Below are 27873 nucleotides of genomic sequence, written 5' to 3' on the forward strand. Positions count from 1 at the left end.
ACCGGAGCTACTTCTCTCCAATATAAACAAAATCCACTGTTCCCGGCTCTTCTGGTCCAATCAGTGCAGGGCTGTGCCACAGTGTTTTGTGTTGAAAATGTAACAAAATATATATAATGAGCGAGTACATCATGAATCCATTTTCCAAACTGTGTTTTTGTCTTATCCTGAATCACTACGGTACACCTATAATAAGTGTTTATTTTCTGACTATTTTAGTCTGGTTGGGGTCGGCAACGCTGCAGAGTAGCACAGTACCTGCGTGACTCGCCATCAGGGCCGGCGCGTGCCTATAGGCGAACTAGGCAGCCGCCTAGGGCGGCAGCTCAGCCAGGGCGGCAAGAGAGAGAGAAGGCGAGAGAGCGAAAGCGAGAGAGAGAGAGAATTTTTTTTTATTATTATTTGTTTGTTTTACATTAGGTTACAATTATCGCACTTATATCAACAGCATTTTTTCCCACTCCATTAGTATAAATTTAAATTAACTTTAAATTTAGAATAAAAATTCCCGCCCGGCTGCGCCCTGCCCCCACCACACTTAGAGCGGCATCGATATGCGTGCAAAATACGTTAATGTATATTCAAATATGTCAAAACGAATAAAATTATCTGGTCATGAGTACAAAAGACGACGGCTTTTAAAAGAGCAAGCACTGGAGAAACAAAGAGGCTCCTTTTTGAAATTCATCGCCTCTGGAAGTCAAGAGGACAGCATAGTAAAAATCAGCAGCGACCATGCTAATGACAGCGAAGGTGTGGACGTTGGTAGTAATGCCCTGGAGGAGGCAGACTAGAGTTGAAGATCTTTGCCCGAACCCGACGGGACCCGACGGGTTCGGTCGGGTTCGGGCTTAATTTATATCATCTTATGCGGGCTCGGGCCGGGCTCGGGCTTGCGCTCCGGTTTGCAAGGTTAACGAGCGGGCATGTGATGCGTTTCGATTAGCGCGAAAAAGATGCGAAAATGGATGCTGAGTAGGTGTAACAGAGGCTTGCCTCCGGCGATTATGTTTTTGGTTGCACCAGCAACTAAAGCAAAGTCTGAGGTGTGGAAAAGTTCTGACAATGTTTTATAATGAGAAGAATGAATGAATAATGACGCACCATCAGTGAGCGCAGGAACGCGCTGAAGATCTCTACAGTGGATTCAATAATTTTCCTCCACAAAAACATGTAGGCTTAGCCTAATCTTTGTGAGTAAAGGTTTGTCAAATGATAACTAATTATTCATTGAGTCTTAAATGCATAATGTGGACAGAGTATTTACGCTAATATTGGCATTATTCTTTTTATTAAATGTCAGCTGCTGGCGAAGCAAATCTGTCGGATCTTTATCTTAACTTCGTTATTGCCAAATACCCATCTTAATTTAAAATTTATCTTAACTTATTTTGTTAAAAAGACTCGTTTTTTTTATTGGTGCGTTGGTCTATTTATAGGCTAAATGAGCCTATGCCTATATTTAGAGTGCTGAGATGTTACGATGTTACAGAGGACTTATTTTATTTCTTTATTCCAACTTCCAAGTGGTCTAGTCTACGTTAGTTATGAATAAATTATGTTAAAACATGTATAAATGATTCATTGTTGACACAAGGAAAAAGAGCTGTGTGTGTGTGCGCACATTTGAATAATATCGGGCTGTAAACGGGTTCGGGCTTTTAAAAAGCTGTCAATCAAAATGTACTTGTCGGGCTCGGGCCGAAATTTTTCCCAAAAGACAGTTGGAACAGGAGATTTTCAGAGGCTCATTACAGTCGCACATTAGCTAACGGGGAGAAACTTGACAGACCATGGCTGGTTTATTCTATTAGCAAGGACGCAACGTTTTGCTTTTGTTGTAAACTTTTTTGTGAAAGCGAGAGAAAGTCTGCTCTGTCTAAAGACGGTGTCTTAGTGTAATTTTATAAATAAAGAAAATATTAATTTGTTTACATGCATCTTAAGGATACCTAATTGTGAGTGTGAGGTGGGGGCGGCACGATCGTGCTCTGCCTAGAGCGGCATTTGAGCTTGCGCCGGCCCTGCTCGCCATAGATGTTAACAGAGAGAAGGAGCACCAGCTACAATGTTCTTCCGCCAGATGCGAGCCCCAAAAGTTACCGACTGCAGCTTTAATAATGAAATATTAAATTATTTTTGGCAAATTTGTTACAAACAACTTTCCGTTCATAAGGTATTAAACGATGGACTGGAGCAGGGCCGGCGCTCCGCACACGCACATCACGCACTGCGCGTAGGGCACGAAGTGCTTGGGGGGGGCACCAAAAAATCTGGGTCGTGAAAAAAATCATCACAATAGGCTACTAGTATAAATAACAAATAAAATATTTCTAAAAGCATGTTAATATACAAAAGCAATACAAAAGTAATATAGGCCTAGACCAAATTAGTCGAGAAAAAGGTGAATCTCTGTGCCAGTCTCCCTCTGGTGCCCCCCCTTCCCCACCTCCCCAGTGGTCTGTTCGATTATGCCCTCAAAAAATGTCAAATTTGGCAGACACCGACCTCAGACATGGCCTCGAAAAGGCACCAAGAGTCGGGGGCGGAAAAAAGAAGAGACAGCAGGATGATGCTCGCGCGTCGCTTGCAGGTAAGACAATGTTTTAAAATAAAAATGTTTGTTTTGTAGCCCTTGCGTGTAGTATGCATGTCCAGGGGCGTCGGCGCGTCCGCGTCGCTAGTAGTGCAAAAGATCCGGGGCTTTTAGCCCTGCATGTTGAGTCTTTTATTTTAACGGGGTCCGGGGAAATTGTGAAACTTGAGCTAAAAAAGATGCAGTTTGTTTGAGAAGGAAAGGAATGCCAATCGTTGGGGTCCTCATCGTCATATTTGAATGACAATAAAGCAAATTTTCCCCGTACGGTACGTTACAGATGTGTCACGTGTGCATATAGCTATTAGTGCAGAACGTTCCCTATTGTAATTTCTTCGCTTCAATACAATGTCTATCTGCCTCAGTCTGAACTTTAGAAAAAACCCTGCAACTGAACGTGATGTGATTTTGCCAAATTAGACCGCTTAGATAAAGATTTTTCGTTGTTGTACTATGGCATGCGGTCATTTTTCAAGAGGTTCGGCCAAGGGCGACATCTGTTGGTGAAACTGCAATTAGAAAAAAAAAAACACAATCTCAGTGTTTGTATATTTTCATATTCACAGAGTTATCAAATTATTAGGGCTGGGAAAAGATTAATCTCGATTAATCGCATCCAAAATAAAAAGTTTGTGTCTACATGATATATGTGTGTGTACTGTGTATAATTGCATGGTTATTTGCAGTTTAAAATGTGCACTTTAAAATTCATACTTCATAAAATTCATACACTTATACTGTTATTTGCACTAAACTTTTTTTGCACTTTTAACTTTCTGTGTTTACATTGTTCAGTTCCAATTATTCATTTGCAGCAGTTATTTTTGGAAGTAAAGAGAACCTAACTAAGAGAATTCTGAATGGTAGTTATTTCTTTGGTTGGTGGGTGGGTGGTTGGTTGGGGAGGGGAGGGGGGGGGCACCGCCAAGCATTTGTGCTTAGGGCACCCAAATGGCTAGCGCCGGCCCTGGACTGGAGTCATGTGGATTATTGTTGAATAATCCACATGTTCATCTAAATAGATTAGATTAACTGTTTGTTCGTGGAAGGTACATAACCTGATGCTGATCATAGTACACTATGTGTCTGTGTTCCTTTCTTCCCTCAGTCATGCTTTCTTTGGGGAGGTGGACTGAGAACTGTGGCACATTGAAGGACAAGGGCTTCTTAGACTAATTAATCTGTTTTGAGGTAATGCAAAATTTCTCAAAATCTGTTTTAAATAAGAAACAAACTTCATCTTGCATGGTCCATGGCTGAGTACATTTTCCACAAATTTTCATGTTTGTGTGAAGTATTTGTTTAATTAAATATAATTGTCTGCTTGCATATGGGACTTACACTGTACATCTTAACTGATACATATTTCATTAATATTTTTATTACTAAATATTTACACTATTTAACAGATAACTAATGTTAAATAAAAATATCACTTTTGTTTAAATCAGTTCTTGTATGTTCAAATACAAATTTTAAACTTTGGTTCACAATTATTTTTATCTTTAATTTTTTTTTGGAGGTTCTGGTTTTCTTTTTATTTTGCTTCAATGCTGTTTAACTTATGGTCACTACATTATTTCTTTACATTTATTTGTCTTATTTTGTTGTTTTTGACTAGTTTTGTGTACACAATAATGCATGTAAGTGCGTCCGTTGGTTATTGTTATTGTTGAAGGGCTGATAACTTCATTAATCCTCATCGTCCACATCTTCCTGTCATCCCAATATTGGTTTTGGCTCTTCAGTGTCCATCCCTTTATTTTGTAGACAATGTTTGTCCTTTTCTAAGTGGAGACTGTTGTGTGGTTTGCATACAAACTGATCAAATCAATTGAGAAAAGCTGTAATTGGTCTTTTTAATTAATATAAAGATTATTATTGTTTTGTTTTTTTAATGTTATCCTAAATAAGATTTTTGTCATCTTAAATTTTAAATTTATTTGAATTGGGATAGAATACAGGATGCAAAATTGTGCTAATAACCCTATCACAGTGCACTCCCTCACCCATGCTACTTAAGCAAACACCTCATCTCACTTAATTGTCTGTCTGGTTCATTTGAGGATTGCTTAATTGTTCTCCTGATCCCCAGCGAATATATCCAGCAATTCCCTTCAGCATGTCTTCCCATACTTGTGTTACCTGTGTTGTTTGTTCAAGATTACCTGGATACTTACACGTATGATGGAGTGTGTGCTAACTCTCCATCTGTTTCCCCATCCATGATCTCCTGCACTTGACAACAAGGAAAGTCTGGTTTACATTCTTATCATCTATTAGTCTCCAACACAGAACTGTTATTTACCTATCATTAACTGCCATTTCCTGACATTGCTCATACCTCTCACTAAAAGCCTGTTTGCTCCTTCGGTCTGTGTCCATGTCCACATACTGTAACAGAGGACTGGAACAGAACTGTCAACAGTATGAGCTCCCCTGAGCCCATTCCAGGAGATCGTGGATACCCTCAAGCGAGTCCTCACCTCAGCTTCACTGAATAAAAAAAAAAAATATATATACTTTTTTTTTTTTTAAAGGTAAGCAGTTGCAATCAATTTATTTTAGCTACATTTAAATAAACATATCTAGTCGAATACATTTACTGTAAGTAAAATTTGTTTACTTAAATGTAGCTAAAATAAATTGATTGCAACCACTTTCCTTAAAAATATGCAGTAAATTCAATAAACCATTTTCTTTTCAGTGTTCCTCCACTCCATCCACCGTCACTTCCACAACCACTCCACCTGCTATCAGCACAATGGATTTTTTCTCCAGTGTGCATGCCCTGGAAATGCAGCCATATTGCTTTACCACAGAGCGAGACAAGATTTCTTTTATTATTTCATAACATCTTTTCATAAAAGCCGAAAGATGCCCTTTTCCTCTCTTCTAAGAGCAGTTCCTTGGTTAGAACATCAGCAAAAACTGCATCCAAATGGATGAGGGGAAAGTTGAAGCCATTAGAAAATGGCCCACTCCCACCAACATAAAAGAACTGCAGCACTTCCTGGGGTTCACAAACTTCTACTGATGCTTCATTCAAAACCACAGCTCCAATACCAGTCCACTGACAAATCTAAACAGAAACAAGCCCAAGTCTCTGTCCTGGATTCCAGCTGCCATGGAGGTATTCCTGAAGCTTAAGACAGCCCTCACCAGCGCACCACATGTCTACATTAGATGACATTAATAACTGCCATCAAAATATCAAATCAAAATTGCATTCAGTTTAAATTTATTTATTTATTTATTTATTGATTGATTGATTGATTTATTGATTGATTGACTGATCGATTGATTGATTGAATGCCTAATGTTCTTCCATGATAGAAGAACACTTAATGTCCCAGATTGGTCTAAAAGTGCTCCAAATTATAATGTTTGTCTATGACGTCATAAAGCTATTTTAAAACAATATGTTTGTGGGGTTAAATCTGATTGCAGTCTTAATTGCTTTGACAATATAAAACAGATTAGAGAAATGTGTACAACCAACCAACCAACATCCCCCCCAAACCCCCCCCAAAAAAAACATGTAATTAAAAACATTTACTGTATCTTCTTGTCATTATACAGCAAGTCCAATTCAACATCCTAAGCATGGTACAAATCAACTACACAATTCAGTCATCGCATAGTCAATTCCCACATGTGATGATGTCACCAAAAGTGTAGCTGGGTCATATACCTGCTAATTAATTAATTATGCCAGTTAATTATGTATGCACTAATTAAGTGCATACATACAGAATCTCTGTTTTTGTCTCTCTTTCTCATAAGGTTGAGTCTTCACCACCTGCTCTCATAGCTCCAGTTCGGAAACAAATAATAGCTGCACCTCCTTGAGCTGTTGTCATGGCAACTGCACAAGACATCGTCAGAGACAAGCAGAGAGAAGCTATGGTACCTGGTCATTATGATGTACATGGAGAATGAACTGTGTGCAAGCGTGTTCCTGAGAACAACACGTCTTAATATGATGCAGCATGTGTTTGTAGCCACTGCACAGGGGCGTGCAGAGACCTTTGGAGGGGCAGGTGCTCAAAGTATAAAAGGGGCACATGGAACACAGTATTTAACAGGATTGTGCTCCTTGCTTAGACGTGTATCGAAATGGATGCTTCTGTATTGATAGCAGCAAATGCCATGAAACAATTTTGAAAAAGAAACAGAACAGAAAAGGCCATTGTAAGTTTAAAAGTTAAATAATTTTTTCTTTGCACCTTTTAATCATGGAATTATATTAGGCATATTATTATTATTATTATTATTATTATTATTATTATTATTGAGTTGACAGGGTATGGTGGTTTTGTTGTTGTAAACAGTACTGTTGTTATTGTAGAAAAAAAATATTGGTCTTATTTAAAATAGAATTATATTCTGATCCTGTTCTGAATTTATACATTTTTTGAATGATAATGATAATAAAAACGGGATTGATAAGTATAAATGGGAGGATGAGAAAATCAGTATAAGCCTGTTTTATCAGTGTTGTGATTATTTTTAAGGCACTCTACGTTTCATATATATATATATATATATATATATATATATATATATATATATATATATATATATATATATATATATATATATATATATTCTGTAATAATAAAAAGTTCAAAGTAATAGTTTTTAGTCAGATTACATAAAGACAAGACCCCTTGAAGCCCTTTACACTTTTCCCAATCAAACAGCAAAAACGAAAGAGAACAGGCACCTTTGTTATATTGCTGTGTGTAGAACGTTAGCTGCATTTTTATTATTTAATTTTAATGAAATGTAAATTTGTCCCTGCACTTTATTTGAGCATGTGCGTTCACGTAGAGGTTTTCTAGATTTAAATCTAGATTTAAATTCAAAGAGACAGTATCAGTAGTCTATGCATGACCTGACGTTTTATTCATATTCAAAATAAGGAGAAGTGAATATCTGGATGTAGTATATGTTTAATTCATACTCAAAGCCGGAGGGGGCTCTCCTGCAGAAAGTCCAAAACAGACTCATAGAATGAATGACATGACATGCAGGAAATACCTAATATGGACAAAAGCATCCAGCTATTGCTGTAGCTGAGCTGAATAAAAAGCAGAAAAAACGTGAGGACACACGATTGCGAAAATATAAGATTTATGTGTGTTTTCCAAGTTATCTTCAGGTAATAAATAAACTATATGAATAATGCAGTACTGGTTGACATATAATTTAGTAGCCTATAGAAACTATAAAATATATTTCCTGCCTTATTCTGTAATAAAAATGGGGAAAAGGTGCTCGTAGTAGCCTTTATAAACCGATAATAAAATTGTCATTAGGAAAATATTGAACAAAAATATTATAGCCCCTTGCTAATATAAGTATACAAGCACACGTCTCATCCTGGCAGCGCGCTAAATTAAAGGAGTCTGAACATGAGGGATCATCCCGGATGAGATCGTCATCATCATGTGGATAATTTTATTTACAGCTAAATTATTATTCATTAATTTTACTAATAGTTAGATTGGTCAGGCCTTCACAAAATGGTGTTTAATTAAAAAAAAAAAAAAGGCACTTTGGCCATTAAGGGAAAAGTGCTCAAGGATCCACCGCACCCCCCTCACAGCACATGCCTGCTGCTGCAACCAAGTTTAGTTCCTGTTTGTTTCTAACAGAACCCCATAGGCCAATTACACAGGGTTCTAAACCACATCGATTTATTTTGAAAAATATGAAAGCTGTAAAACAGTTCCAAATGCCCCTGAAAAATACTGCCTATGGTAAAAGAAAGACAATAGCCCTTGTTTCTCCTTAATATCCAGAGAGTCATGACTACTTGAACGTGTGCTGTCCAACGATATACTCCCTTTTCTTTTACTGCTGAAAATAACTTGAGAACAGAAAAGTTGTTTGGTTATTTAGTTGTTTGTTAGTTTTTGGTTTACTTACTATTCTGGGATTATAACAACTTGCAACTTTCAGGAACACAAGTAAAGGCCTGTGTACACTGAGAACAATAACTGTAATGATACATGTAACACAATAACTCAAGAGTAGTGATGTCATCTGCTGCTTTAAATGCTTAAGCAGAAAGGATTCTAATTGGCTGTCAAAAATTTTATCAATCAACTGCTGGGGGAAAAAAATGTTTTGAAAGTGATTTCAACAACATTGCTCCTCTGTTCCATCATAGATGTGAACTTTGCTATTCTTTTTGCATTTAGTGATTTTTAAATGTATATATTTAGCATTATTGTTATAGATTTTGTTGTTGTTTAAAACATAAAATCACTGAGCATTTGATCTGGATTTTTCTTCTTTTCTTCTTTTTCTTCTTTTCTTACAATAGGCTGAAAAAATCGATGGTTTAGTCTTATTTGCTTTCTTCCCAGTATGCACTAAAGGGTGCTAAAGGAACAATTTGCATGAAACGATTAAAATTTGCATTAAAATCTGACACTTCACATAATTCCACAGTCAAACTGGAAAGACAAGTGTCTCATTCTGGTTAATTGTTTACTTGTTGCTTTAGATATTTACCATTGAAAAGAATTTTGCAGATTGACACCACAATTGAACAATTAGGGTTGATGTACTCTCAGTAACTACAGTTCCTAGGTTAACCCTTTATTAACCAATTTACTCAACAGTAAACTAGTGTCATGGTATAACAATTTACCAATCAACAATAAACCAGTGAAACCCTGTTTGAATTAATGTTTGATAGCTTTGGTATTCTCTCACTCCCATTCATATCTCACATCAATATTGTATTATATTTTTTTTACAAATATAAGACACAGAGGTTGTAAGCAGAGGTCCCATAGCATGCACATGAGCTAAAAAAAAAAAACAAAAAAAAAAAAATATTCCTTCTTAGCAATGCTGTTACGCATTATTCATACTTGACATTTTCAAAATATCAAACCAAGTGACAAATCAGCCAACAAATGCAGCTATAGATCTTTTCTCAGAAATACTTTCACTTTTCTGAACTAGTTTAGCAGTTTTTTTTTTTTTTTTTTTTTACTTAAATGCAATAATTGTGGCTATAAAGTTCCTGTATTTATAATAAAAGCAGACTTGAGTGGAATAAAATGCTTTCTTGACAAATTCAGCAGGAACTAAGCAGTAATTTAAGCCTTTAAAAAAATTTCAACGCATTACTTTAGGTTTTTATTTACATGCTCAACACTGGCATTCATAAAGTGTGTGGAGATTGTGAACTTCAATGATTGTCTTTAAATTGATTCTAAAGAATCAGCATTACCTGCACTCCGCATAACAGTTTTGATCAGTATTTTTGTTGCTCATTTTCCATTTTCATTTCTCAATTTTACATACAGCAAACTCAAAAACAGACCTAGAACATTCCAAACAACCTTAAGCATCCATTTTGGGGAAAAAAAGGGGAAATGCAACATTTGGTATGCACAATATAAGTTTTCCAGTTGTGGTTCACATATGCTGCTGTATCAAACATCTTCAGGTCCATTTAGAAAAGTAAGGGTGCTACTGAATGACCACGAAGAGCTATGACATTCCTTCACTGTGAAATCCTTCAAAAGTTACTGAGCTGGTGCTCTGTTTCAAGTGGACATTTGAAAGCTATCAATGGGGAGGGAACTCTGTCACAGTTTGGAAGCAGTCAATAAAGACTTGCTCAAGTCTTTTGCTTCTCCAGCTGTTCTCACACGTTCATAACCCAGGATTGCCATTGCATGATGGCAGTACTCCTCCACTTGTTTTATCTGTTGAATACTCAACACTGTTCTCCATGCACTGGCCGCCTGTGTCGCGTTCCTGGCAGACACAATAAATGGCTTTGAGGAATAGCTTGTGCCATTCGTCATGTTAAGAGCAAAAGACTCGATGTCAAGGTTGGCACTGAGATTAGCAAATTGATAAACATTCCGCAGCATTTTGACAGGGTTTTCCACCAGATCCTCATAGCGCACCACCAGGTATTTCCCTTTCAGCCAGCCGGGTGGATTTAAGGCAGTCCTCAGGCTCCTGTATGTCCGATCACATATCACCTCCATAGCCCCAACCGAATGGTAATCTGCTCCATCCTTTTTGCTAATTTTGTGGCCAGGATCCACAAAGGGTATCCGACGCAGTTTGGGATCCCTGCTTCGAACCACCTGCAAGTTCTCACGAATCAGCCCATGCCTCGATTTGATTCTGGAGTTGGCCACGGCTCTGGGATCTCTCACAAGGTGAATCACCTTGAGATCCAGAGATGGATCCTCCATAAGGGGCGCCAAAACATTGACGTCCAGAACCCGGACCCCTTTTATGACTATAGTGTTGTACTTAAGGCATTCTTCCTCTAAGAGCCTGAGACTTTGTGGAGGACATTTTTTGCACACTTTGTCATCCACCATCCCAACCACTTCTTTTCTATGAGTGGAGCAAAGAGGATACGAGCAGATGACTTTATTAAGCGTGGCCCCAAAAAGTTCAAGGGAGGTGAAGTTTTTGCCCCCAGGGCTGTTGTACAGCTGAAAAACTGAAAGATCACAGCGGTACAGCGAGCTTAGCATGTCTCTTCCTGCTCCCTGTAAGGACACAGCATCACCTGGGTACAGCTTTTGCCAGATGTGCCACATCGGTTCATACAGAAAGAAAACCTCTGGGTGTTGATTAAATAGCTCTCCAAAAAAGGATGAGCCAGACCTCCATGTGGTCAAAACATAGACGAGCTGTCTCTTCTTAGAAAGAGATGGTCTGTAAAGGAATCGAATGTCTGACCTGCCCTGATATGGGGTGCTTCTCATCTGGAGGTTACACCGTTGAGGTTCTTTAGTCCACCTGTAGTTAGCCAAGTTCAACATGGTAAGAACTAACAGCAGAAAATATGCTATAAACAGTACCATTCTTTTTCTCCGCAACACTTTCATTACGATTCCAGACTGGGTGATTATTTTTATGGGATGATTTCGATATGTTTTGAGATTTCTGCCATAAACACCATTCTTTTCCGCTAGTGCAGGCAATTGAAGTTGTAGGAACTGGTTGCTTCTCATCTGTTAAAGGATAGTGGCTTTAAACCACTCAGTCACAGTGGATGAGCAACTGCAAAAACGCTATAAATTCAATTGATGTTTTCGTGCAAGCAAACTTTGTTCTTAATGAAAACCCAAATGTGACCTCTTTTGCCGACAAACACTCAATATCCATCACATCCACAGTCCAATCGCGTGCATTGCTGAATGTAGCCTTACTGCAGTGCGCAGAATCTCTCCTCAATCCTCAGAAAAATATCACGAACGTTTACAGTATCATATCCGTTTGTACAACCAACAACAGCGACCGTTATAGATTTCTTTAGCAGCGATTGCCTGTAATGTGGCTCCTGCGAAGATGGAGAACCGCTACAGTAGCGGAAGAGACATCATAAAAACATTATAACCGCGTCAGCGTCGTAAATGCGGCCAGGATGCATTCATTACTTTGCAAACATCCGCCGGCGTCTTGTTTTCCAGTCGCTTGTCGTGATGCGCGTCTGTTTCTGCCGATGTAGCGTCTGTCTGTCTCCGGCTCCAACTGTACTGAACTGATTCAGTGTCGGTCTGGGGGTAACAAAGACCCTCCCCTTGTCCACAGCCAGTGGAAATGCCTCGGTGCTTTTACCACTTCAATCTCCCCCCACTAAATTATTCGAAGTGAACACCAAAACAGTCGAGATGACTGAACACAGTGAACAAAGCAAGTGAACACGGCTGTGAACGAGAAAACTGCACGACAGTGTCACTTTAAAACATGGGAATTATAAATAATTGAAAGACACAAATTAAGTTAAAATATAGCAAAAAGGCATTCATTTCCACATCTTTTTTTTTCTTTTTTTTCTAGTCACAATAATGTAATTTTAACATTAATTTTTGTCACAATTTTTAACCTAAAGAAAATTATTAATATATTATTATTCTTATTATTATTCAATGACTTCTTAGAGTCTTATGCTGTTGGATATTTCAAAATCCATTCGTTTTTTACGGACTTTAAATCACAAAATCATTTGTCATATTTTACAATAGTACCCTATCCCTGTACAGAGAATTGATTACAAACTTCTTTATTTTTATTTTTATTTTTTTTAATTATTATTATTATTATTAGTCTTCCATAATAGCCAATTCAATTTCAAAATGCCAAAACAATTGTCAGGCAGTTGAAGGCATATAAACACAATAATTTAAGAAAGTTTTTAAACCAACCAGAAAACATTTGTCAGTTTATACATTCTTTATCAAGTCTAATGACCACCAGATACTGTCACAAGTTAAGTTACTTGTGAATGACCATATTCTTTTCCATTCTACTGTCAATAATATTAATCAATACAATTCAACTTTAAGAGGAAATTACTTAAGCTGTGTTGCTCACCAATTTTTATTTTTTTAAGATTTGTATTTAAAGTCGTCAAGTATTTTTTTTAAGCAATTTAGGATCAAATGTGCATTTTTTAAATTATTTACTTTTCTCTCTTTCTCTCTCCCAATGAAGCAATCAAACAGGTTAATGAAACATGGCGCTATAATTTGAATAGAATACTAACTCAACTCATATCTTGTAACAATAAATGTTTTAAACAGTGCTAAATGCAATGCAGTCAGTCTGACAGATTAATTATTAGAAACATCACTAGGTTGGATGGTCTGATTTGATAAAAGTGGTCTGAAAAGCATTGGGTCCAAGTTGTTTGACTGCCAATTTGCCTTGAATTTGCAATCACTCAAATGAAGTTTGCAATAAATTAAAAAAAAGCCACGCTGTTGCACACACGCTTATTGTTCGCCATGTTAGCAATTGGTTCTGACATGCTTCCACTGCATCCTAATCATATAGTTATGAGCTGAGCTTGGTATAAACTATATTGGTATACACTATGTGTTTATACTATGCACTTTGTACTCAAGCATCGTTTATGAATTATATGGGGTTATTTTGTCATTCAGCATCAGAGCCTGATAGTCCCGCACCCTCCAATATGTAAATAAAGCTGCAGCTGGTAACTGCATTAAGTTTCTAACATTGTACACTTTGGTTTTTCAGTTAAGAATGTTTATCATCTGAATATTCAAAGTGTACTTTTTCTTTTTGGAATTCTCAGTGTAAACATGCTATTCACACTTTTTATAAAAATTTTTATAAAAAAAAAAAAAAAAAGACAAAGATTTGTGCATAAGTATGCAAATTCGGACACACCTAAAGATTCACAAAATAAAATGTTATTTGTAGACCTAATTGGAGGTGACAAAAAGAAAGTGATATATCCTAGTGTTGTTATACAAAACATCATCCACACTTTTGAATGCTGCTTGTTCAATCAGATATGAGTACTGGAATTTTATGTTGTATTACCATAATTGTAGAATGATTTTTAATGATAAAAATAAATAAATTCATTAATTAATAGAATTCAATGTACTTATTAAAAAAAATAAAATGTAATTCTGAATGTACACACACAGCTACCTAAAAAGAATTAAAGCATCGGATGCGACCATGTTCATTCCTTATGGGGAGCTTATTTTTAAAAATGATTAGCATATAAATCATACCCTGACTCAGTTTTTTTTTTTTTTTTTTTTTTTTTTTTTTTTAGTTACATTACTTTCAGATGTAATACATTGTGTTTTAATATGACTTAAACCTACAAACCAACACCAATGGCCAAATCAAATAACTCCTTCGGTCGCATCTGAAAATTTTCACTCATTATAGTGTCTTATTAGCTAACAGGATAACACGTTGTTGCATTTGCTTTTTGCTGCTATGTCTTTGGACAACCATCTGTCTGTTAAATTCATGTAGTGTGTATACTGTTCAAAAGTTAATGATAAGTACAATTTTATTTTATTTTTTCTTATGCTCATCAAGACTGAATTTTTTTTCCTGATCAAAAATACACTAAAACAGTAATATTGTGAAATATTCATTTAAAATAATGATTTTAATATATTTCAAAACATAATTTATTCCTGTGGTGGCAAAGCTGAATTTTCATCAGGTATTATTATAGTTTTCAGTGTTTTAGTTTTCAAGTGCTGACCCCAAACTTTTGAACAGTAGTGTATATTGTTACAAAAGATTTCTATTTTGTATACATGCTGTTCTTTTTACCGTTTATTCATCAAAGAATCTTGAGGAAAAAAAGAAGAAAAAAATCACAACAGGTTCCAAAAATATTATGCAACACATTTAAAACTTTGATATAGCACATCATATAGCACTCTCAAGCAGAGTAACTACACAAATACTGTACACTACTTGATTATTGAAATCATATTGATTGGTTTGATAGACAAAGCAAATCATAAACTTAGATATGTGATTTCCAGGGACCCTTTGCTATATGTCAAAGTGACCTTAAGGAGAATCTGACTTTTAATAAAATACCTGAGACACAATGCATGTCAGTGTATATTCCAGATATAAATGAACAAAAAAAAATTACAAACAGTAAGTTACATACAATGTACAAACAGACACTGCAGACTCTGCAGCTCAAAAGGAAGGACAAACCTTATTATTAGGCCTATCATTAGGAAGTTGTGAGTTGGCTTGTATGGAAGCTTGATTCTGCCACAGAAGAAACATTAAAAAGGTAATTCTGTCTTTTCATTTTACAATTCTGTTTTTTTTTTTTTTTTTTTTATAAAAAAAAGTCATCATTATATCTTATAGTTGCATAACTCGATTGTAATACAGTTTTTATTTTATTTTTATTTTTTTCTGAGTTGTGAGTTATAAACTCATCAGAGTTGTGAGATAAAAAGTTAAAATTATCTTTTTATTTTTTATTACATGGTGGAAATTAAATTAGGTTGTGATCATAAAATGATAATAATAATAATAAAATAAATATAAACTGATTTCTTGTTCATCTTTTAGACTTTATGGCAATTCCTGGAGAGTGGTCATCCGATACAATGATTCCAGACCCCATTCTTAGACGTGATACAGAAAAACAGACACAAACAAATTCCTCTTCTGTAATTTCTGTGCTTGACATGGGAATCAGTGATGAGGAGTGGGAAAGACTACAGAAGGCTCTCGACTGGCCTGGTCCAGATCAACAAATCACTCAGCTGAATCTGAGCACAAGTCCAGTCCACTCAACTTTCTCTACTGAGGGACTGAAAAAGAGTTACCAAGTGGGAGAAAAGATCTCCGTTATTATCACAGCCAGAGACCACAACAAGAACCTGAAAAGATATGGAGGAGATTTTTTTCAAAGCAAAGCTTTTCAATTCAAAGCTAAAGGTGTGTTTTTATTTTATATTATAAAAATCAATATACAGATGTAACCCTTTCCTTAACCCTGGGGGTTAATTTAATTATTTACTTTAACAAGAATCCTGGATTCCCGGCAGTTGGATGGTGAATTAGGCCGGTAGTTCCTCTTTTTTAATTACAAAAAAACAGATTGTAAAATGAATTCTCCTCCTGTACCAATTTTTACTCAATCTCTTCACTAAAGATCAATTAAACAATTCTTCTTTACAATTCCCAAGGATTCAGTGACTTAGTAAATGAATTAACTTGCCAGTCTCAATGAAATACCAAAGTACAAATGTTAAAGGGAAAAACGAATAACAAAAATGTATTTGCACATTAATGTAACAACTCCTTTTTTTGTTTTAAAGAAAACAGGTAAACAATTCTTCCTGATAACATACAAGTTGCAGCTTTTCTTTTTTTTTCTTTTTTAAAAAAATATAAACCTCTTTTGGAGTCTCAGAATGGTCTTGTTATTTCACACTTATTATACTCTCCCTTCTTAGAATACTATAACTCAATCGAGATATATAATGTCAATTTAGAACCTTATCCTAATAAAATACCTAGTTTCCTCCAAAACCAAATAATACAATAATGAAAAAAACGATATCTCTTTCAAGTTCAATTAAACACTTGAGAAAATTAGTTACATATCTTACGATCAATTCAACTGTACGGGAGTCAGTCAAACAGTTATAAAGTACTTGAGTCAGTCAAACAGTTATAAAGTACTTGAGTCAGTCAAACAGTTCAAATGTATGATCGATCATTATCGTTGGGGCCCAGTTCGTTGGTGCACATTAATCAGATGATGAATTCAAAGTACTCCTCACGAAATGAAAACACTTACGTTCATCCGATGACAGCGAAACGATATTAGGTTCCTCACAACACGAACATTCAGCATCCCCTCGCGATCAGTCTTGAACATGAGATGAATCCAGTCGATCTACGACCAACGATGACACACACGATCTGTCCGGTTTCTCACGCAATTCCAAAGTCCACCACAAACGTCTAATAGCTTCATAAACACAGCTGTTTTGTTCATAAAGTCAATTGTCTCTATAGCCGCTAAGCCATCATCACACACGGCTTACTGAGTGATGATTCACAGGATCACGGAAAACAACAAAACAAAGATGCACTTCAAATAAGAACAGAAAATAAAGCACGTCATATAATAATATAAAAAAACGTCGTCACTCTACACTTTGGGCCTTATATTACAACGAATATTGTAGTCTCCAAAATGATGACGCACTTTTTCATTGAGACAGCAGACCTCGCTGGCAGCACACACTCTCAACATGTGCGACACCTCTCCTTCCTTATTACGTGACTCACGTTATGACGCAACCTCAAGCTCAACAGTCACTGGCTTGTAATAGTACACCTGTATTGAACACACTTTCTCATTGAATACAAGCAAAATATAATTATTGCATCATATTTCAAAATAAAGAAAAATGTAAATAATATCAAATACATTTTAACACAAGGTATTTTTTTAGGAGTCCCTACAGTTTTATAATATTTAAAATCCAGTATGTCCCCATGCTGGTTAAAATAATTTTTAACACAAGGTATAATGGTAACAACGAACCACGTGTTTGCAGGGCACTAGTACAGGTCGGTTGTTACATATTTAACACAAGGCATTAGGATTACACCACCAAGCATGTGAACTGTTGTAACCCCCAAAAACATTCAGTATTTCAGTAGCTGCTACATTAACACCACAGTGTTGAGATGATACAGACTGTATGAATGGCATACCCAGCTTATCATAGGTAAATCTAGAATTAGGCCTCCTCTCCCTACTTGATCTACGTACTTCAGGAGGTACAACCTCTGGCTGAGTTTCATTATCAGGAGTAGTCTGTAAGATAACGTCGTGAGCTTCAGTCATTACATCATCAACTACTTCAGTATCACCCTCTTCAGCTACTAGCTGAACATCAGAAATTTCACTCTGACATTGAATTACTGGTATTTCTGAAACCGTGTGAGCATCACCAGACTCTGAACATTCTACAACTTGTACAGGGTTTTCACTCTGTATGTCCTCTGTCACTTGAGAAGGAATGTTAGTCACATCTTCAACATAAAACCCAAACTCAGACTCTGAATCTGAAGAATTACTTTCTCTTGGAAAGGCATCAACTACAAGTGGTGAGTTTTCTGACTCAGCAGTTTTACGCTTCTTTCGCTCTCCTACGCTTCAAAGCTCTAGGTGAAGGAGTAGGTATAAGGTCTACCTGAGGACTTAACCTCACGTCCTGTCCTAAAGGCAAGAGATGATTGCGGTGCATAACTTTGAATGGTCCATTACCATCAACAGGCTTCAAACGATACACTGGAATACCAGACAATTGACACTCCACTACATAGGGATTAGTGCTCCACCTATCTGCAAGCTTTTGTTTTCCCTTGAGGGCAAGGTTTGAATTAGAACTCTATCACCTACATTTAAGATATTATAGTGTACCTTCTGATCATACCTTGCTTTATTACTCTGATTCATCTTCTCAGAGGTAGCTTGAGCTAACTGATAAGCTGCCTGTAATTCCTGCTTCATTTTGGACACATACTTGGAGTACGACACATGTGATGTATTATCAGCAGAGACTCCAAAACAAATATCGACAGGCAATCTAGCCTCTCTGCCGAACATCAAAAAATAGGGTGAAAACCCAGTAGCCTCGTTGGAAGTACAATTATATGCATGCACCAGATGTGCTATGTGCTGACTCCATTTACTTTTCTGACTAGGTTCAAGGGTATCCAGCATATCCAACAAGGTCCTGTTAAATCTTTCAGGCTGGGGATCACCTTGTGGGTGATAAGGTGAGGTTCTGGATTTCTTCACCCCTAGCATAGTCAGCATGTCAGCCACCAACTGGCTCTGAGTGATCTGAGTGTATTCGAGTAGGGAGACCGTAATGTATGAAATACTTTTCCCACAATGTCTTTGCCACTGTAGAAGCTTTTTGATCCGTTGTGGGAAAAGCTTGAGCGTAACGTGTGTAATGGTCAGTTGCAACCAAAACATTACTCACATTCCGGGCATCAGCTTCAATGGAAAGAAAATCAATACATACAAGGTCCATGGGTCCGGAACTCTGCATATGAGACAATGGAGCAGCTCTTTGAGGTAATGTCTTCCTTTTGATGCATCGCTCGCATGTCTTACAGTAAGCCTCTACATCATGCTTCATGTGTGGCCAGTAAAATCGGTCACGAACTAGGCCATAGGACTTATCAAAACCTAAATGTCCAATCTCGTCATGCAGAAACTTTAACACTCTGTTGTGGAATTGTTTTGGCAGTACAAGCTGTCGTTTCACCCGGTTATTACTCTGACGAACTGTTCTGTAAAGTAAACCATTATCTATGGACAATTTTTCCCACTCTCGTTTCAAGATCTTCATCTTAGGGTGGCTGCTCTGGATGTTACCAGGGGGTTTCTTATCACAAACTGCCCTCCACACTTCTCCGAGGAACAAATCATTTTTCTGGGCCATTTGAAGCTCACTTGGACTAAGCACAGGTAAGTGATCTGCAGCTACGTCAATAGCACGAGAGTAAGCTTTGGGAACAGCAGACATATGTGCCCCTGCCTGTTGCACCACACATGGGTAAGAGACATTCCCTGTTCTCCTCTCTGCAGACATAGCCTGACAAAGAGCCCTTACACCTGCAGCTGGAATTTCCTGCCACTCATCATCATCACTTGGGTGAGTATGTGGACGCCTAGATAACGCATCTGCATCGACATTCTTTCGGCCAGGTCTGTATTTCAAGCTAAAATTGTAAGTGGTCAATGCAGACAGCCAACGGTGACCCGTTGCATCAAGTTTCGCTGACTTCATTATATAGGTTAGAGGATTATTGTCAGTTCTAACCTCAAACGGAACACCGTAAAAATAGTCGTGCAGTCTATCCACAACAGCCCACTTCAGAGCTAAAAATTCCAGTTTATGGGCTGGATAATTTCTCTCCGAAGGGGAAAGGCTGCGACTGATGAAAGCAACTGGGCGTAATCCTTTCCTCATGTTCTTGATACAAAACACCTCCAAGTCCATCCATGCTCGCGTCCACATGCAAAACATATGGCTTTTGTGCATCCGCAAAGGCTAGCACTGGAGCTTGAGTCAAACAATTTTTCGAGGGTTCGTCCAAAAATGATTAAATCATCCAAGTACACTAGCACTTCCAAAAAGTTCATATCCCCTACAGTGCGTTCCATGACTCTTTGGAAAGTGGCCGGTGAGGCTACCACAGATACCTTGGGGCATACGCTCAAATTCATAGAACCCCACCGGGCAGATAACCGCTGTCTTCTCCTTATCCGCGTCACTCATGGGTATTTGATAGTACCCGCTCCTTAAGTCGAGAACAGTGAACCATCTACTTCCAGAAAGACTGTGGAGAGCATCCTCAATGCGGGGCACAGTATACTGGTCTGGTATAGTCCGTTGGTTGAGAGTCCGATAGTCCACATACATTCTAACCTTCCCTGACTTTTTGCGCACAACAACAATGGGCGAAGCGTAGGGGCTACGGGACTCTGATATAATGCCAGTACTCTGCAGTTCTTGTAGGTGCAGTCGCACATCTTCGAAGTCAGCGGGGGCAAGACGGCGAGATCTTTCTCTAAAAGGGCGTGAATCATTCAACCTTATCTCATGAGTGGTGCTTTTTGAACATCCTACATCCCACTCATGTAGAGAAAACACTTCCTTTCTCTGCATCATTTTCTCACACAATCTTTGTTTTGCTTCCTCTGGCATTGGAGAATCTCCAAAATCAAAAGATGCAGGTGTCAAAGTATTTTGTTCTGGTGGCTGTTTAGTGGTAAGTTGAGGCACTAAGGAGACTGGAAAAACATGGGCAAGAGGAGTTCCTCGTTTCACCCATACTTCTTTTGTAGACATGTTCCTGACGGTCACTGTGACTCGGCGACTGGATACAACAGATGCTGAATGAAGTTCAGGCCTCACCTCTAGGTCATCAGAGTCTGTGTCACCAACTGCTGTTCTGTCTACTAGCACTAGAGATTCAGTCATTTGACCAGGAAACTTAAACAGACCAGGAAGTTGCAGAATTTGATTTGGTGTCAGGACAACAGGGTTATGCTTCACCAAACAAACTGTCCCATGCTTGTCTGTGTCATCATGTGAAACATTTGTTTGTTGCATAGTCTCGTACGCCTCTCTGATTACAGGATGTATGGTTAGCACATTCAAGAATTTTTCACCAGCTTGTTTACGACAAGACTCAAGCAATTTCTTCACTAAACTAGTGTTGGTCCCAAGCAAAATAGCTATTCCTTCCCGTTTCACAGGATCGGGGCATACAATGGCAAGCGTGTCAATCACTTGATGCACTCCAGCTACACTTTCTGTGAACTCAAGTCTAAGAGGCAAATATCCATCATAGGGGTATTTGTGTGAGCTTAGACCCCAAATCTCAAGGTTTTCCACAGGCTGAAGTTCCAAATGTTTCAGATAAGTTTCATAAAAACTGCGGTATAAGAGAGTAACCTGCGAACCGCTGTCAAGAAGAGCTTTTGCGTAGATGCCTTCTATCTGGACAGGCACTTCAGAGACAGGTCCTACTAACCCCTCAGGCAATTTTGGCTTACTGGCATCAAGCATGAATGAACCACAAGTGGAACATGTTGTCTCAGGAGCCCCGTGCCGTTCCTTCACTGAGCTCCGGCCCAGTTTCCCTGAAGGCGCTGCATCTTTATCAGCTTCTGATTCACTTTTCTGAGGTCCTCTGGTGCTTTGCACTCCCACTTCTTATGTCCGTCTTCACCACATTTGTAGCAAAAGATCACAGGCACTGGTGGCTGGGTGGATTTAGCTTTTTGGGAGTTGTCTCGGTTCACACTCTCAGAGTTTTTGGTGGGTGTTTTCTGAGGAGCACAATCAGAACCACAAGGTACAGTCGCCACATTCAACAGTTGACTCACCTGGGTAGATAGCTCTTTAACCTCCTTCTTCAGGTTTTGTAATTCAGATGGCACATATGCCTGGGGAGAGACAACAGTGGCCACAGATGCTTTAACATTTTCCCTTGCAGCTACCCAGTGTTCTTCCTCACGTATTTCCTTCATCAACTGTGAAAAAGACGGAGGACTCTGCAAAGTGTGAGTCATTCTGATTCGCAAAGCAACCATATCATTGGTAAGTGCTCCCTTAATTAGCTGCTCCATTCTGACTCTATTTATGCCAGCTGCATCAATCACACCCTTCAACAAGGCTCTGTGGAGAAGTCTGTCTTGGTGGTACAAGAAAGCTGAACGTTTCTTTCTACTTTCCTGGTAGCTGTGACGAAATCTAGCCATAAGGTCAGGCCCACTCTCGGTAGTTCCATATGCAGTCTCAAGGGCAGCTAAGTACTCATTTGCAATCGCAGATGGATTACTCACTTTTAAAAACCTGACAATATCAGCAGCAGGACCTCGTAAACTCTCAACAATGCGTTGTTTCTTTGCAGCTTCGGTGCACTGCCATTCACTTATCATTTGAGCGGCCTGCTCCATCCAGATTTCATACTCTTCTTCACCTGGAGGGACAGGTTTCAGCCCTGAAAACAACCTCAGCTTTCTGTAGCCAGGACCATCACTGGAAACTTGGTTGCACCGATCTACTAATTTACCTATGGCATCAACAAGGTCAACACTGATATCTGATTTGGGAGACTGCTTTCCCATAATCAGGGCCTTCACTTCATCCATAGATTTACCCTCCTGCTGCAACAATGTTTGCAGCTTGAGCTCAAAGGTATCACCTTCAGAGGCAGGAACACTAGCCACTAGACTGCCCACTAAGTTGACACTCCAAGGTCCAGCTTCATTTTCTATACCTATCTCAGGAGGTATAACATCAGCTTCTAGATCGGCACTGGCCTCCACTAAAATAAACAACCATCTACCAGTTACGTCACCACGGCGACCACATATTCTAGTGTGACCAAAATCTTTTACTGTGTTTAACACCTTTTTAATAGTGTCATCACTTGTGCCTAAAGGAACATTGCTCAATACAATGGTACGTGAGGGATTTGCATTCTCTTCTCTGCTCCACTCAAAAGTCTTTGCCAGGTTCATAATTTTAAAAGCCAAGGCAAGGAACCAATACTGGGGCGAAATAAACAGTTTTCAAATCTATGGTCCTGCTATACTAAATTATAATGGAAAAGATAAAGAAAAACGCTGGTAAACAGGAGATAAGAAAAAAACAATCCCAGCGGTGCCTCCAAAAATGTAACCCTGGGGGTTAATTTAATTATTTACTTTAACAAGAATCCTGGATTCCCGGCAGTTGGATGGTGAATTAGGCCGGTATTTCCTCTTTTTAATTACAAAAAAACAAATTGTAAAATGAATTCTCCTCCTGTACTAATTTTTACTCAATCTCTTCACTAAAGATCAATTAAACAGTTCTTCTTTACAGTTCCCAAGGATTCAGTGACTTAGTAAATGAATTAAATTGCCAGTCTCAATGAAATACCAAAGTACAAATGTTAAAGGGAAAAACGAATAACAAAACTTTATTTGCACATTAATGTAACAACTCCTTTTTTTGTTTTAAAGAAAACAGGTAAACAATTCTTCCTGATAACATACAAGTTGCAGCTTTTCTTTTTTTTCTTTAAAAAAAAAATATAAACCTCTTTTGGAGTCTCAGAATGGTTCTTGTTATTTCACACTTATTATACTCTCCCTTCTTAGAATACTATAACTCAATCGAGATATATATAATGTCAATTTAGAACCTTATCCTAATAAAACACCTAGTTTCCCCCAAAACCAAATAAAACAATAATGAAAAAACGATATCTCTTTCAAGTTCAATTAAACACTTGAGAAAACTTGCAGTTCACACTATAAACTGTCTTTCAGTACTATATGCGCATTAGTTACATATCTTACGATCAATTCAACTGTACGGGAGTCAGTCAAACAGTTTTTAAGGTACTTGAGTCAGTCAAACAGTTATAAAGTACTTGAGTCAGTCAAACAGTTCAAATGTATGATCGATCATTATCGTTGGGGCCCAGTTCGTTGGTGCACATTAATCAGATGATGAATTCAAAGTACTCCTCACGAAACGAAAACACTTACGTTTCATCCGATGACAGCGAAACGATATTAGGTTCCTCACAACACGAACATTCAGCATCCCCTCGCGATCAGTCTTGAACATGACATGAATCCAGTCGATCTACGACCAACGATGACACACACGATCTGTCTGGTTTCTCACGCAATTCCGAAGTCCACCACAAACGTCTAATAGCTTCATAAACACAGCTGTTTTGTTCATAAAGTCAATTGTCTCTATAGCCGCTAAGCCATCATCACACACGGCTTACTGAGTGATGACTCACAGGATCACGGAAAACAACAAAACAAAGATGCACTTCAAATAAGAACAGAAAATAAAGCACGTCATATAATAATATAAAAAACGTCGTCACTCTACACTTTGGGCCTTATATTACAACGAATATTGTAGTCTCCAAAATGATGACGCACTTTTTCATTGAGACAGCAGACCTCGCTGGCAGCACACACTCTCAACATGTGCGATACCTCTCCTTCCTCATTACGTGACTCACGATATGACGCAACCTCAAGCTCAAGAGTCACTGGCTTGCAATAGTACACCTGTATTGAACACACTTTCTCATTGAATAAAAGCAAAACATAATTGTTGCATAATATTTCAAAACAAAGAAAAATTAAAATAATATCAAATACATTTTAACACAAGGTATTTTTTAGGAGTCCCTACACAGACATTTATCATGTTGAGTTTAATTTGCTTGTTAAAGGTGCGATAAGTGATTTCTGAAAAACACTGTTGAAAATTGAAATCAACACACAAACAAATGATTTTGTGGGTATTTGCTAGCTGTCTGTTCTGTGTGCATGCTAAAACAATATTGTGTTTGTATGTATTTTGGCTGTGTAGTCAATCAACAAATTGGTGGACATTTTTGTTCATGGGTATGTTTGGGTGTCGATTTTTAAATATCAACAGTGTATTGCATATTATGTGTAGGTTTATAAAATTGCATTACCAACAGACATTAGTCTTCTGCATTACAAGTAACCTTTTCCATTCTTCTAGAAGCTGAGTGTGTACGGGGAGGTTATGGATCATTGTAATGGGACTTACTCTGTTGTTCTTCTTCCCTGGGGAGGTCAGGCACAAGTTTTTGTATGCCTTGAGCACTCCAGTGAGGTTGTGCATGTTCTTAAAAAATACAGGGATTCCTCATTCTTATGTAGCCACTATAATGTCCACATTGAAGGATCAGGACCCAATAAACTAGGATTTTTTGCAGGAAGTAGTAGAATGTAATCTTAAGTGGGGTGCAGAAGGAAGTTGGAGGAAATGCAACTGCTGCTATGAGTATAAGGATATAAAAACAGGGATGGTGTGGCAGTGTGAGAGACCGAAGAAACGTTCCTGTGACAAACTGGTTCATCACTCCTTGGGAGCTTTGAAAAAACCATTAAATCTTGTTGAAAAGCAGATTTTCACAAAGTGGGAAATTATTCAAAAAATTCCAGAAGAATTGTAGAACTGTAGAGTTAGCATAAGTCCTCTCAGGGGCTGGCATCATCTCTTCTCCGGTGTTATGGATCCAGACTGAAGCTTGTGTAAATCCTAGCTACGTGGCAAAACAGAGAATCAAATAGTTAGCGTAGCTGCTGTTCCAACCAAGTAAAATTAATTAGTTTAATCCAAGCTAAAAAATAATGCGCATTTGATCAGATATAACTGCACTACAAAATTATGAGATGCATTATTTGAATGCTTGGCCAAAGAGATGTGTTTTTAATCTAGATTTAATCAGAGAAAGTGTGTCTGAAACCCAAATATTATCAGGAAAGGCTATTCCAGAGTTTGGGTGCCAAATGCAAAAAAGCTCTACCTACTTTAGTGGACTTTGTTATCCTAGGTATCACCAGAAGTCCAGGGTTTTGTGACCTTAGGGAGCGTGATGGATTGTAGTGTGGTAGAAGACTAGTTAAGTACGCAGGTGCTAAACCATTAAGGTACTTATAAGTAAGTAATACTATTTTGCAACTGATATGGGACTTAATAGGTAGCCATTGCAGAGACTGTAAAATTTGGGTAATATGATCATATTTTCTTGACCTTGTAAGAACCCTAGCCGCTGCATTTTGGACTACCTGTAGCTTGTTTATTGAAGATGCAGGACAACCACCTAGCAGTGTATTACAATAGTCCAGTCTAGAGGTCATGAATGCATGAACTAGCTTTTCTGCATCAGAAACAGGTAACATCTTTCATAGCTTGGCAATGTTTCTAAGATGGAAGAATGCTGTTTTTGTAACATGGGAAATATGATTTTCAAAAGACAAGTTGCTATCTAATATAACAACCAGATTTTTGACTGTAAAGGAAGTAACAGTACATCCGTCTAGTTGCAAATTGTAATCTATGAGATTTTGTGTACTGTTATTTTGGTCCGATAAGTAATATCTCTGTCTTATCTGAATATATTAGTATTAAATGATTGGTCATGCAATCTTTTAAATTTTTAACACACTCTGTTAGCTTAGATAATTTAGAAATTTGATCTGGTCTCATTGAGATATATAGTTGAGTATCATCAGCATAACAGTGGAAACTAATCCTGTATTTTCTAATATTATCAAGGGACAACATGTATATTGAAAATAGCAGAGGACCTAGTACAGATCCTTGTGGCACTCCATATTTTACTGGTGATAAATGAGATGACTCCCCATTTAAATAAACAAAGTGGTAGCGATCGGACAGGTAGGATCTAAAACATCTTAGAGCCTGCCCTTGAATACCTGTATGGTTTTGTAATCAATCTATGATGTTGAACGCAGCACTAAGATCAAGTAAAACTAGCAATGAGATGCAGCCTTGGTCTGAAGAAGCAAGTTTTTTGTAATTTTAACAAGTGCAGTTTCTGTGCTATGGTGGAGGCTGAAACCCGACTGAAATTCTTCACAGAGATCATTTTTTTGCAGGAAGGAGTACAATTGAGCAGACACAACTTTTACTAAAATTTTAGACATGAATGGAAGATTTGAAATGGGTCTGTAATTTGCCAGTTCATTAGGAGCTAGTTGTGGTTTCTTAATAAGAGGCTTAATAACCGCCAGTTTGCATGGTTTTGGGATGTGACCTAAAGATAACGACAAATTAATAATATTGAGAAGCGGTTCTTCTGCTACAGGTAACAGCTCTTTCAGTAATTTAGTGGGTACAGGATCTAATAAACATGTTGTTGGTTTAGATGCAGTGATAAGTTTATTTAGCTCTTCCTGTCCTATAGTTGTAAAGCACTGCAGTTTATCTTTGGGTGCAATGGATGAAACTGAAGTATTAGATGCTGAAGAATCTATTTTATCTGTGAAGAAATTCATAAAGTCATTATTATTTAACTGTGAGGGAATATTTAGATCGGGTGGCGTCTGGTTATTAGTTAATGCTGCCACTGTGCTAAAACCTTGGATTGTTTTGGTTATTTTCTATGAATTTGTGGATATGCTCGGCCCTGGCAGTTTTTAGAGCCTGTCTATAGCTGGACATACTGTTTTTCCACGCAATTCTAAAAACTTCCAAGATCATTTTTCTCCATTTGCGCTCAAGACTACGAGTTTCTTTCTTGAGAGAATGGGTATTACTGTTATACCATGGCACAGTATGTTTTTCTCTAACCTTTTTCAGTTAGATAGGGCAACCGCTTCTAATGTATTACAGAAGATAGTGCCCATGTTGCCAGTCATTTTGTCTAGTTCATATGTATTTATGGGTACACAGAGCAGTTGAGATAAATCAGGCAGGTTATTTGTGAATCTGTCTTTGGTGGCTGGAACAATGGTTCTGCCCGGACGAGCCATATAGTTAATATCAGTAATACGTAAAATGCATGTGTAAGGGAAACAGGTCAATTTAGCTCAA

General features: G+C 37.8%; 1 protein-coding gene and 1 pseudogene across 1 annotated transcript; one reads left to right on the plus strand and one right to left on the minus strand.

Annotated features, from left to right (window-relative positions):
• Positions 1-8517: 8517 nt before the first annotated feature.
• Positions 8518-12181, minus strand: LOC109068569 (carbohydrate sulfotransferase 2-like). The gene has a single exon (XM_019085342.2). The coding sequence runs from the start codon at positions 11611-11613 to the stop codon at positions 10216-10218; it is 1398 nt and encodes a 465-aa protein (XP_018940887.1). The 5' UTR covers positions 11614-12181; the 3' UTR covers positions 8518-10215.
• A 2821-nt stretch (positions 12182-15002) lies between these two features.
• On the plus strand, positions 15003-25533 carry LOC109064823 (annotated as a pseudogene).
• The last annotated feature ends 2340 nt before the right edge of the window (positions 25534-27873 follow it).

The sequence above is a fragment of the Cyprinus carpio genome, chromosome B24 (genome assembly GCF_018340385.1).
Source record: "Cyprinus carpio isolate SPL01 chromosome B24, ASM1834038v1, whole genome shotgun sequence".
In the NCBI taxonomy this organism is placed as follows: domain Eukaryota; kingdom Metazoa; phylum Chordata; class Actinopteri; order Cypriniformes; family Cyprinidae; genus Cyprinus; species Cyprinus carpio.